General features: G+C 43.0%; 1 protein-coding gene across 3 annotated transcripts in view; it reads left to right on the forward strand.

Annotated features, from left to right (window-relative positions):
• The window catches only part of FGD4 (FYVE, RhoGEF and PH domain containing 4), a 187,222-nt gene that overhangs the window by 141,847 nt on the left and 31,465 nt on the right, over positions 1–13,910 (forward strand). Inside the window, exon 1 of one of the 3 annotated variants that reach the window (XM_073321796.2) lies at positions 9,409–9,622. The exons of the other annotated variants lie outside the window; for them this stretch is intronic. Coding sequence (XP_073177897.1) covers positions 9,590–9,622 — 33 coding nt within the window. The 5' untranslated portion in view covers positions 9,409–9,589. Of the gene's footprint in view, positions 1–9,408; positions 9,623–13,910 lie in introns of those variants that run through there. 3 annotated transcript variants of the gene reach the window in all.

A 13,910-nucleotide genomic window follows, 5' to 3' on the forward strand; every position in this document is an offset into this window, starting at 1 on the left:
TTGTTTAGTGAAGGAGGTAAAGGAGGGCATTTTAGAAAAGAACTGTAACTGACCTAAACTTGCATGTCTAGTCATGTTTGTGCTATGAGAGAAGGTGGAGGAACAAATGGTTGGAGTGGCAAAAAAACACACACTAACACAGCAGCATCAAGACATCTGGAGACAGAACTGGCTTGTGAGAGCTTAGCTCGAGTATAACCCATTGAACGGATCTAGCAAGACAATAGGAAGCCACTGGAATGTCCCAGTTAGACACCAGGGATGAAGAGATACATTTATCCCTTGTTGAAATCCCATTGAAGTCAGTAGAATTACACGGGGGATAAATCTGAGATTTCCTAGTAGGGACTTCTTTTGTTGTTGTTAAGAGGAAATGAGTGGGTGAAAGTGAATTGATCTTGGAAAATGTAACTGCAAAAAAATCACATCCTGCTTCCAAATGCAGATGACTTTTTAGTCCATGAGTCACTGTATTGTAACAAAACCATGGCCAGCTAGATTTGTGTGATTGCCACTTTGCTGCACACCAGGGTCACTTGAAACTTCAGGGGGAAGAGAAGGAGAGAACCAAGCTCTTGGTCTTGAAACCACAGCCCACTAATACTTGAGGTAAAAGACAATATCTACGGTCTGTCAGACAGAATTAGACACACATACTTGAGTGTTGCTATCTGAAACACACACCCACCCTCTGTTTGTGTGTGTGTCTCTCTCTCCCTACCTGTCAGTTTGCTATAGGATTATGTATTTTAGCAGTCTGTGGGTGGAGGCTTTTGTGATTTTGTACTGCTTCCCCCCCCCCCCCCCGCATGTATATTTTGTTCCCACAAATTTTGTCTTTTGTGTATTTTCTTTTGGGTTTTCACTTATGGAAGAAACAGCATATCACCGGGCATTTAATTTTGCATAGTTGGTGATCCTGTGTGTGTGCAGGATAAACAGTGCATGGGAAAGGTAGGTCTCAAATTTTCACATGTGTACTGTTGAATATCTTAGCCAGTGACTGGGAGGTTATCCTTGTTGCCGATGAAGAGTGTTAGGATCCCATCTGTGCATAGGTCTGATAGGAATCCAAGGTACCTTTGCCCTGCCACACCTTCTATTATATTTCTTTGCTTCCTGTTCTGTGATGCCTGTTTCTTTTTATGTGCATGTCTAGGCCAGTACAATACACTGGACACTTCTCAGGCAATACAGAATGGGAATCCAAATTATGCAACAGGTGTTGGCAGTATGTACAGGAAAAGGCAGAAATATGAGGCTGCTGGAATCTAAAATATAGGAAGGAACTGGGCAAATGCCTGGAGAAAATGCTAACGAGAGCAATCCCATCTGTGCCTGGTCTTGGCCCCGTGGATAGCCAACAGATGTTATCTGACCTAACTGACCAAAAAGAATAGGTGTAATATTTGAACCAGTTATGGCTAGATGCATTACCTTTTGGTGCTAGAAGAATAAAGAAGCAGACACAAAGTCAGAATGGTTAAAATATAGAACAGTAATACCAGCCCTGGAACATTCAACGCCCAGTATATTACATTAGAGATGACAACTGTTTCTGAACTATATATTCATTTGCAATACAAACAAGACCTTCATTCAGTCCTGGGTGCAGACTTTTGTTACCATCTTCAAGCAACTGCAGAAGCAGATTATGTTGTGAAAAAGAGAATGGAAAAGAAAGCACGTGCAATTTTATTTTTGCCTAACATCCCAACTCAACAGCAAAAAAAAAAAAAAAAAAAAAAAACAGGATGGTGTAAATGCAATCTAACAATTAGCAATAGCAGTAGATATAAACTCTGGTTCCCAAATTGTGAACCGTGGTTTCTTTGGGGAGCCATGAAGGGGTCATGAGCAAGCCACAAGTGTTTGGGAACAAATTTTAATCTATATGCCTGTTTTTGTTTATTCCTAATTAGGACACAATTAAATTGGACTCGCAATTAAATTGGACCCCTCTCTATGGGTCTGTGTCTTATGCTGCTGTTGGTGCTGGGGCAGCATCTGTGTCCTCCACCCCTAGGGCGGGCTCTCAGCAGAGAGACTTCCTGCTGAGGGAAGCAGTCAGTCAGAAGTCTCTCAGCTTAGAGCCCCCTGCTGGAGTAAAGGGCGCAAAACGTATGCCTGTAGTGCCCAGGGACTCCCCATGGAAGCAAGCGCCCCCAGCCCAGCCCAGGGCTAGAGACTTGGACTAGTGGGTCTCACGCTAGCACTCTAGAAATAGCTGCGTAGACAGTGCTTTGAAGTTGTGGCTTGGGCTGGGGCTCCAGGCCCTGAAGTCCCTCCTCCCCCTACGCTTCAAAGCCTGAATCACTGCCCATGGCAATGAACCTCCCAGCCCAAGCCACAATGTTTACACAGCTGTTTTTAGCACAGTAGCATGAGTCCTGCCAGCAAGAGTTGCCAACCCTCCAGGACTATCCTGGAGTCTCCAGGAATTAAAGATTAATCTTCAATTAAAGTTCGTCATAATGAAACCTCCAGGAATACATCCAACCACAACTGGCAACCCTATCACCAGCCAAGTCTGTCTACTCGGACTGGGGGGTTGCTGTGAGAAGTGTAAACATATCAAGAGAGGCTCCCAGTCCTGGCAGCAGCACCAGTGCCAGCAGATAGGGCAAGGAGACTGAGGTGGAGACAGGTGTGTCTTGTCTTGATAATGGAGTGATTTTTGCCAAATGCTAAGCCTACATGTAAAATATCTTTGACCAAAGAAGGTGATTTTAGTAAAGTTCAACAGCAGAGGAAGAAAAGTAGAGAACACAATGATAGTTCTATTATATCTGGATATTCATGTCACAGTGTGACTGTAGAACGTCCACAGCTACAACGTGTCATTTATTTTCAAGTGTTAGTAACTGAAAACATGATGCCAAGAGCATTTAGAAACCAACACTTGGAATTCGTGAACAAAAGCCATGCTTTTTCCTTCAGAAACTAGAAGAATTAAAGCATTCCCCCCCCCCAAGTCACGTCTAAAGAGGCAACTCCTCAGAGGCATCTTATGTGGCCATGCAGATTACAAAAAGCAAACAAGCACATACCATTGGTAGGACCCGTCTCATTCCATCAGTAATAGACGTGTAGAATTCTAATATGGGAAACAAGCAGCCATGACACGAAAAAACCATTCCTTTGTCAAATAACACCTTCCATCGGTGCATTGATGACCTTGCAGAAAACATCCAGGACCAGTTGATAGAACAAATTTAAGAAGAGTCAATATTTGCACTGTAGCTTGATCAACCACAGACGTAGCTAACATGGCTCAACTTCTGTGTTATCTGAGATTTATAAAAGTAAGTGCAATAGTTGAAGGACTTTTTATTTTGCAAAGAAACCCTGACCTGAACAACCAGTGAGGAAATACTCATGATCCTCAGTAAATTCATAGTGGATGAAGGTCTTAACTGGGCTATGTCTGAGGGTGGCTGTGCACGGATGGTGCTATAACTCGAGAGACCTTTGGGGTTGCAGCCATGAGTAAAGAAAGTGGCAAGAGCAGCAACATGGAAACTGAATGATTCCTTGCAAAGCTTTGGCATCAAAGAAGTTGCACCCTGAAATACATGAGGCCCTCAACATTGTTGTTACAATAATGTAAAATCCTGGGCAGTGAACATGTTATTTTAGTATAATGTGCTGAGATGGGTTCTGACTACATTCCTTTCACAGTAAAGTCAGGTGGTTGTCATGTGGGAAAGTGTTACAACACATCTTTAAATTGCTTGAAAAAATGAGAATTTTCTCCTGGGAAAACAGACCTTGCAGATTACGTTTGTAAGGGGGGCTTCTTGAGCGCATTTGATTGATTTACCTGATGGACATATTTGGCAAATTGAGTGCACAGAACCTAACACTTCAAACTAGGAATACAGATATGCTAGATCTGAAAGAGAAAATCAGGGGATTTATAAAAAAGCTTTGTCTTTGGAGATGCTGCATAGAAAAGAGTACTGAGATGTTTCCAGACTTAGAGATGTTGTCAAACTTTTTATCTTTTTTTAAAAGAGGGAAAGTGATCAAAATTCTAATGAGACCAAATATTAACTCATTTTTTCTGGTTTGTATTCTCATTTTGATGAATACTTTCCTGGAGTTGGACATGAATCTGCAAATACCAATTGGATTTGAAATCTGATCTAGGTAACAGTTTACTCCATTCCAACCTTAGGTATTTTATCTTACAAAAGTCTTAGAATTGTCAAGTAATCACACTGAAGACCAAGTTTTCAAATCCAACAAACCAGGAATTCTGGATTTCTGTTGAAGGAGAGTACAAAGAAGTCAGTGATAAAGCTATGAAAATACTGCTTTCACTTGCTCCCAGTTATCACTCTAAGGCTGAGTTGTAAGCGGTGATTTCTGTGAAAACTAACCATAGAAATGGTTAAAACTTGGAAACTAGCAGATACTCAACCAAATATTGCACAACTATGCAGTTTGTAATGGGCCCAGTCTTCTCACTAAAATCGTATGGTGTCTGAACATGCCAAAAATCCATAAAATCAAATTATAGTTTTAAAAACCCAGATTAGATCAGTGTATATAATTAAACTGTAGACATTTAAAGTCACAGAACTGTTCAGTCTTGTGTCCTTCTTGAATCTAGTGTCAAATACAAAAAATAAAAATTGGCTGTGGCAAATCACCAACTTTTAAAATGGGGTAATGGAGCTGCAGTACTAAAAGCTAGAGATCCACTATGTAAACGACCAGCTATATTCCTTGCCCAGCACCTTTGATGCTTTGAAATGTATTCCTAAAATTTAAGAAAAGGGAAGGAGGAGAGGGAAATATTCTTGCCTTCTGAATGTGTGTGTCTTAAAAAGATAAGTAGATCCATTGCTTCAAGGATGGGGCTGAGTTTGAGGCTGGGGACTATTGTGAAGCCAGAGCTCATAATAGAGAGCGAATTCTGAACGTTCTTCTCTGTTCCTTCTCTCAGTTCTATAGCAGGTAGATCTGACTAAGGCATTATGGAATTACAGGTTGTAAAGGGATTCTAACAAAATGGTCACTCGACGTGGCAGAGTTGTTCTGTTATTGCTGCAAAAATAATCCTGTGTGGAACTTGAGTTTTAAACACTTTACAGGATGTAAGAAAAAATCAAGAACTGCAAATAACACATGGCAAAAGACCTTTAAAGAGAAGATCTTAAGAAAATTGCCAGTCTTGTGTAATGGGATGTGTTTTTCTAACACAAAGGCTGAACAGTACAAAAATGCCACAGCTGTATGAGAGAACACTCTGGGAGAAGTGTTCCATTAGAACTAACTGAAGACACCCCCTCCCTTCCCAAAAAAAAAAAAGAAAAGAAACAAGTCTGACTACCCCTTTTGAATGTAACGGAAAATCAGAATATAGACTATTGTGTTCTAAGGAGATTAAAATCAATTGTGTATTTTCAGTAAACAAAGCATTTGTTTGACATGTGCTTTCAGTGGCCGTGCTACAGGCTGCAATATTGTAGACACACTTAAGTATCCCAGAGTTCATGCACGCTGCAGATGTGATGTGGTGTGCTTTTGGTCTGTGAAAAGGACGGGACAGTTTCTTGTATGATGAACGTTCTGCCCGAAAAGGACACACCTTTTGCCACACTTGTGAGACCGAGAAAACAGCTCTCCTTTATGCCCTAGGTTCTGTAGCTTTGCCTTCCCTGAAGGGACAGAAGTCAGAGTGTGAACATTGCTACATTTCCCTAGGGAAGAATATTCAAAAGGTCATCCCTTTAGCATTGTGTATAGGAGTGACAGCAGTGTCTAAACTAGTGCGGTCACATCTTCAGGGGTAATGAAATCTGTATACCCTTTCTTGAAGGTGGGTAGATAGACAATAAATTTATATTTGTAATATTTGGCAGCTTGAAGGGAAGCTGAAGAGAGAGATGTACTTAGTAAATAAGATGATATAATAATGTTGCCAGCTCTCATGATTTTATCGCAAGACTCATATTATTTGGAGTTTGCCTTAAAGCACCAGCTGCTGGAACCAAGAGATTGCATGAGAACATCAGTCTTCATTTAAATTATAGTTCTAGCCCACTTGGTTGCAGAGAAAAGCTTGAAAATGTAGAGTCCGTGTGACTTAAATGCTCAAACAGAAGTCATAGAATCATAGAATCATAGAATATCAGGGTTGGAAGGGACCCCAGAAGGTCATCTAGTCCAACCCCCTGCTCGAAGCAGGACCAATTCCCAGTTAAATCATCCCAGCCAGGGCTTTGTCAAGCCTGACCTTAAAAACCTCTAAGGAAGGAGATTCTACCACCTCCCTAGGTAACGCATTCCAGTGTTTCACCACCCTCTTAGTGAAAAAGTTTTTCCTAATATCCAATCTAAACCTCCCCCACTGCAACTTGAGACCATTACTCCTCGTTCTGTCATCTGCTACCATTGAGAACAGTCTAGAGCCATCCTCTTTGGAACCACCTCTCAGGTAGTTGAAAGCAGCTATCAAATCCCCCCTCATTCTTCTCTTCTGCAGGCTAAACAATCCCAGCTCCCTCAGCCTCTCCTCATAACTCATGTGTTCCAGACCCCTAATCATTTTTGTTGCCCTTCGCTGGACTCTCTCCAATTTATCCACATCCTTCTTGAAGTGTGGGGCCCAAAACTGCACACAGTACTCCAGATGAGGCCTCACCAATGTCGAATAGAGGGGAACGATCACGTCCCTCGATCTGCTCGCTATGCCCCTACTTATACATCCCAAAATGCCATTGGCCTTCTTGGCAACAAGGGCACACTGCTGACTCATATCCAGCTTCTCGTCCACTGTCACCCCTAGGTCCTTTTCTGCAGAACTGCTGCCTAGCCATTCGGTCCCTAGTCTGTAGCTGTGCATTGGGTTCTTCCGTCCTAAGTGCAGGACCCTGCACTTATCCTTATTGAACCTCATCAGATTCCTTTTGGCCCAATCTTCCAATTGGTCTAGGTCCTTCTGTATCCTATCCCTCCCCTCCAGCGTATCTACCACTCCTCCCAGTTTAGTATCATCCGCAAATTTGCTGAGAGTGCAATCCACACCATCCTCCAGATCATTTATGAAGATATTGAATAAAACCGGCCCCAGGACCGACCCTTGGGGCACTCCACTTGATACCGGCTGCCAACTAGACATGGAGCCATTGATCACTACCCGTTGAGCCCGACAATTTAGCCAGCTTTCTACCCACCTTATAGTGCATTCATCCAGCCCATACTTCCTTAACTTGCTGACAAGAATACTATGGGAGACCGTGTCAAAAGCTTTGCTAAAGTCAAGAAACAATACATCCACTGCTTTCCCTTCATCCACAGAACCAGTAATCTCATCATAAAAGGCGATTAGATTAGTCAGGCATGACCTTCCCTTGGTGAATCCATGCTGGCTGTTCCTGATCACTTTCCTCTCATGCAAGTGCTTCAGGATTGATTCTTTGAGGACCTGCTCCATGATTTTTCCAGGGACTGAGGTGAGGCTGACTGGCCTGTAGTTCCCAGGATCTTCCTTCTTCCCTTTTTTAAAGATTGGCACTACATTAGCCTTTTTCCAGTCATCCGGGACTTCCCCGGTTCGCCACGAGTTTTCAAAGATAATGGCCAGTGGCTCTGCAATCACAGCCGCCAATTCCTTCAGCACTCTCGGATGCAACTCGTCCGGCCCCATGGACTTGTGCACGTCCAGCTTTTCTAAATAGTCCCTAACCGCCTCTATCTCCACAGAGGGCTGGCCATCTCTTCCGCATTTTGTGATGCCCAGCGCAGCAGTCTGGGAGCTGACCTTGTTAGTGAAAACAGAGGCAAAAAAAGCATTGAGTACATTAGCTTTTTCCACATCCTCTGTCACTAGGTTGCCTCCCTCATTCAGTAAGGGGCCCACACATTCCTTGGCTTTCTTCTTGTTGCCAACATACCTGAAGAAACCCTTCTTGTTACTCTTGACATCTCTGGCTAGCTGCAGCTCCAGGTGCGATTTGGCCCTCCTGATAACATTCCTACATGCCCGAGCAATATTTTTATACTCTTCCCTGGTCATATGTCCAACCTTCCACTTCTTGTAAGCTTCTTTTTTATGTTTAAGATCCGCTAGGATTTCACCATTAAGCCAAGTTGGTCGCCTGCCATATTTACTATTCTTTCGACTCATCGGGATGGTTTGTCCCTGTAACCTCAACAGGGATTCCTTGAAATACAGCCAGCTCTCCTGGACTCCTTTCCCCTTCAAGTTAGTCCCCCAGGGGATCCTGGCCATCCGTTCCCTGAGGGAGTCGAAGTCTGCTTTCCTGAAGTCCAGGGTCCGTATCCTGCTGCTTACCTTTGTTCCCTGCGTCAGGATCCTGAACTCAACCAACTCATGGTCACTGCCTCCCAGATTCCCATCCACTTTTGCTTCCCCCACTAATTCTACCCGGTTTGTGAGCAGCAGGTCAAGAAAAGCACCCCCCCTAGTTGGCTCCTCTAGCACTTGCGCCAGGAAATTGTCCCCTACGCTTTCCAAAAACTTCCTGGATTGTCTATGCACCGCTGTATTGCTCTCCCAGCAGATATCAGGAAAATTAAAGTCACCCATGAGAATCAGGGCATGCGATCTAGTAGCTTCCGTGAGCTGCCGGAAGAAAGCCTCATCCACCTCATCCCCCTGGTCCGGTGGTCGGTAGCAGACTCCCACCACTACATCACTCTTGTTGCACACACTTCTAAACTTAATCCAGAGACACTCAGGTTTTTCTGCAGTTTCGTACCGGAGCTCTGAGCAGTCATACTGCTCCCTTACATACAGTGCTACTCCCCCACCTTTTCTGCCCTGCCTGTCCTTCCTGAACAGTTTATAACCATCCATGACAGTACTCCAGTCATATGAGTTATCCCACCAAGTCTCTGTTATTCCGATCACGTCATAGTTCCTTGACATCACCAGGACCTCCAGTTCTCCCTGCTTGTTTCCAAGGCTTTGTGCATTTGTATATAAGCACTTGAGATAACCTGTTGATCGCCCCTCATTGCCAGTATGAGGCCGGAGCCCTCCCCTCACAGACATTCCTGCCTGTGCTTCCTCCCGGTATCCCGCTTTCCCACTTACCTCAGGGCTTTGGTCTCCTTCCCCCGGTGAACCTAGTTTAAAGCCCTCCTCACTAGGTTAGCCAGCCTGCTGGCAAAGATGCTCTTCCCTCTCTTCGTAAGATGGAGCCCGTCTCTACCCAGCACTCCTCCTTCATGGAACACCATCCCATGGTCAAAGAAACCAAAGCCTTCTCTCCGACACCATCTGCGTAGCCATTCGTTGACTTCCACGATTCGATGCTCCCTACCTAGGCCTTTTCCTTCCACGGAAGTCCAAGTCAAATAAAAAGGAACTTCAAATGAATTATATTTTTAAATCTCATTGCTTTTAGGCCACTCGTTATTTCTGGGGCCCAACTAATGATTTTTGAACACATGAGTTTGGCAGTAGTGATGATATATAAAAATTATACATACTTTATATTTTTCTCCCCACCCTTCATATGTCACTTGCTGTATTAGATTGTAAATCCTTTGAGGCAAGGACTCAGTCTGGAAAGGAAAGAATCATATTCTATATTCCCATACCCTCTTCATGTTTGCTGGCAGAATTGGAAAAGCTTTGTTGGTAAGGGATTGATGCTAGTTTACTTCGATCTGCAAATTTCAGTAGAAACTGCCTCAAATAAATTGGGATGTAGTTCATAGAAAAAGTTTGATGTAAATTCACAGGATTTGTAAATTTATTGCAGGATTATGAAAAATGTCTACATACTGCTAATATTTTAACTATGGAAGTGTAATATGTTTTTTAATCTCTGCAGGCTTTTTTCACATCACAGCTTAATGTCTCAGTTCAGGCAGTAACTTAAATGCAAACTATTTGTTTTTTCGTTTTGTATCACCATAAAATGATTCTAAGGGGGAGAAACACTCATAACTTTGTAGTAAGAGGTGTGTACCCAGACCACATAGAATGCATAATTTTAGGCTTCATCTGTAAACTGATCAGTTATTTGCAGTCCTGTCTGATACATGGATTTTGCCAGTTGAGCTGGGTGAAACAGGAAAGGTGTTCTGGTCTGGGTGGCTAAATATTTTGAAAAAGCCAGCTGTTAAAAGACTGAACACAAAAGTTATCTATTCTAAGTTACTGACTGGAATAGATAACTTATAGCAGCATAGGGTTGCCAGGTGTCTGGTTTTCCACTGGAACTCCCAATCAAAAAGGGACCCTGGCAGCTCCAGTTGGCACCACCAACCAGGCCGTTAAAAGTCCAGTTGGTGGCACAGCAGGGGCACAGAGCTAAGGCAGGCTCCCTGCAGCTCCTGGAAGCGGCTGCCAGGTCCCTACAGCCCCTGGACGCATGGGCGGCCAGGGAGGCTCTGTGCGCTGCCCCCGCCCCAAGGGACAGCTCTGCAGCTTCATATTGGCTGGGAACAGCAACAAATGGGAGCTGCGGGGGCAGCACCTGTGGGCGTGAGGGCAGCACGTGGAGCCTCCCTGGCCCCCCCCATGCATTTAGGGGCTGTAGGGACCTGGTGACCTCTTCCCAGGAGCTGCAGTAAGCACCGCCAGGACCTTGCACCTTAAATGCTCTCCTGCACCCCAACCCTCTGCCCCAGCCCAGAGTCCCCTCCCGCACCCAAACTCTTTCCCAGAGCCCGCACCCACCCACCCCAACACCTTGTTAATCAGCATTTTGGAATCTTGTAGTTTTCATTTAATATTAATCTTTTGTGTATAATAGAGAATACTTCTTTTTCTTATGTTCCTTTGTGATATTTCATGTAATAGATGATTTCCTGGAGCTATATCAAGCCATCAGTTTTTTTAAATAGACCTCTTTACTGAGGTCAGTGGAAAGTTCCGCTTAACCAAGAAGGCATGCTGTGGCCCTAGTACATTATCTATCTTGCTATTCTTATTTGTATGTTCCATTTTTGTTATTTAAAATGTTAAGTTGTTTGTATACAACTACAAAAAATCTAATTATAAGTCATTAGTAGTTTGGCACAATACTGATCATAGTCAGAAAAATGTGGTTGTTTTTTTGTTTTGCTTTTTTTGCAAAATATGCCTTATTTAGAGTATGCAAAAATTCCATGAAATATATAAAATTGTTTATACATTTTCTTGAAAAATTCAGTATTTTTTCCCACTTTCACTATCTGTTTAACAATTTTCCCAGTTGTGAAGAGAGACACATGTTCTGTCCATATACATGTACATATCATACTATGGAGACATTGTTATACTTCCATCATTAAGGCTGAGACTTGAACGTAAAGCAGGTCTAAAATCCCTCTTTCATCCCTTTAATTAACTATTTTAGTCATCAGATTCAATACCCTAATTCTTCAGAGCAAAGCTGAATTTTTCATAATTTTTAAGCTAAGTCTTTGACACAGGAAATAATTTAAAATAGGCTCCTTCTAAAATTTCCCCTGAGATTCTAAGTTTTTTCCAGGCTCCTATAACTAAACAACCACAGGTTTCAGAGTGGTAGCCGTGTTAGTCTGTGTCAGCAAAAAGAACAAGAAGTTCTTGTGGCACCTTAGAGACTAACAAATTTATCTGAGCATAAGCTTTTGTGGGCTAAAACACCTACTTCATCGGATGCATGCAGTGGAAAATACAGTAGGAAGATTATATCTAGATAGATAGATATATACACAGAGAACATGAAAAAATGGGTGTTGCCATACCCACTATAACAAGCATGATCAGTTAAGGTGAGCTATTATCAGCAGGAGAAAAAAAAACATTTGTAGTGATAATCAGAATGGCCTATTTCCAACAGTTGACAAGAAGGTGTGAGTAACAGTAGGGGGAAAAATAAGCATGGGGCCTGTCCCGTAGTAGGTGACTTTGGGGTACTCTTCTGGCTCTGTCAATCTGTTTCTTCACTTCAGCAGATGGATATTGTAGTTGTAAGAACGCTTGATAGAGATCTTGTAGGTGTTTGTCTCTGTCTGAGGGGTTGGAGCAAATGCGGTTGTAGCAGTGCTAAGTGATGGTCACATAAACACCACCCTATACCGGAAACCTACTGACCGCTATTCCTACCTACATGCCTCCAGCTTTCATCCAGACTACACCACACGATCCATTGTCTACAGCCAAGCTCTACGATACAACCGTATTTGTTGGAGATGGGCCATCCTGATTATTGTTACAAAAGTTTTTCTTTCCTCCTGCTGATAATAGCTCACCTTAACTGATCACTCTCGTTATAGTGGGTATGGCAACACCCATTTTTTCATGCTCTGTGTGTGTGTGTGTGTGTATTTTCCACTGCATGCATCTGATGAAGTGGGTGTTAGCCCACAAAAGCTTGTGCTCAAATAAATTTGTTAGTCTCTAAGGTGCCACAAGTACTACTCGTTCTTTAAACAACCACAGTAACTGGAAACTCAACTTCACATCGCTTCATTTTTATAACATACCCACGTTAGGAACATGTTAAAAATATAACCTAAAAGTTATTTCCACTGATTCGTAATAACCAATATTCGATCTGCAAAGAAGACTCACTTCCCCTCTCCTACATTGCCCCATCTAAAAACTTACCTTCACTCATCTCACATGGCCCTAAAATAGAGTCTGAGACTGGGGAACCCATTTCCTGTGAGCCAAGGCATTGGTATTTCAGGTGTTCTCATTGTGCCATGGTGCATAGAAACTGGGCCAAGCACATCAGGTCTTCCAACACAGTGGTTCTCTACCTGGGGTATGTGTACCCCTGGGGGTATGCAGAGGTCTTCCAGGGGGTACATTAACTCATCTAGATATTTGCCTAGTTTTAAAACAGGCTGCATAAAAAGCACTAGCCAAGTCAGTACAAACTACATACAGATAATGGCTTGTTTAGATGGCTCTGTATACTATACACTGAAATGTAAGTACAATATTCCAATTAATTTATTTTATAATTATATAGTAAAAATGAAAAACTAAGCAATTTTTCAGTAACAGCGAGCTGTGACCCTTTTCTATTTTTATGCCTGATTTTTGTAGGCAAGTAGTTTTTATGTGAGGTGTAACTTGAGGGTACGCAAGACCAATCAAACTCCTTGAAGGGATACAGAAGTTTGGAGAGGTTGAGTGTCCCTTCCCTACAGTGTCCATATAAGAAAGTGAGGCTACCCCTACTAAATTGGCCACCACTTCCCACTATTTCAATGAGAGTGAAACCAGGCTGACCTTATGGAAATAGCTGTTGTTTTGTGGTTGGGGGACTAGTCAGGAAACCACAAGGAGAAGGAGAATCTGGGGAATAGAGGAGAGTGAGGACACACATGGGGATGGCAGTGGCAGCAGAAGGCTGAGAATAGCTGAATCGGGGTACAGAGTGGGAGACTAGGAGAAAGCATGGTTGGCGTTTGAGGGCTTGTCTACGTGTGAGCAAATTTACCAACATAATTCTGGTAAATTTTACTGTTATAGTTACACCAGTATAATTCCACACTTGGACACTCCCATTCTGGAATAAGAGCGCCTTTGTCTAGTTTACCTTATATTGTTTCCAAAGCAACGTAAACGCAAATGATATAATTAGGATGGTAAATTTCCCCATGTAGACCAGCCCTGAGTGGGGCACAGAGAAGAAAGGGGGGCAGCAGGAGACCGAGGAGGCGTAGGATTCAGGAGCATATTGAGTGGAGATGGGGCAATGTGGGAGCAGGAGAAGATGAGGAGAGGAGGAAATTGGGTGTCCATCTACCATAGGGTCCAGAGAAGAGATTGGAGAGGAGAATGTGGGGTGCAAGAGGGAGCTGAGGTGGTTCAGAGGAACATAAGAGGTAGGAGAAGACTAAACGAGATGGGAAGATGAAAAGGTTTAGGAAGAGACTAATAGGGATGCAGAGGAAAAGAAGGCAACTGTGGGGGAAATATAAAGGGAAAAGGAGGG

This window comes from Lepidochelys kempii, chromosome 1 (assembly GCF_965140285.1).
Source record: "Lepidochelys kempii isolate rLepKem1 chromosome 1, rLepKem1.hap1, whole genome shotgun sequence".
NCBI lineage: Eukaryota > Metazoa > Chordata > Testudines > Cheloniidae > Lepidochelys > Lepidochelys kempii.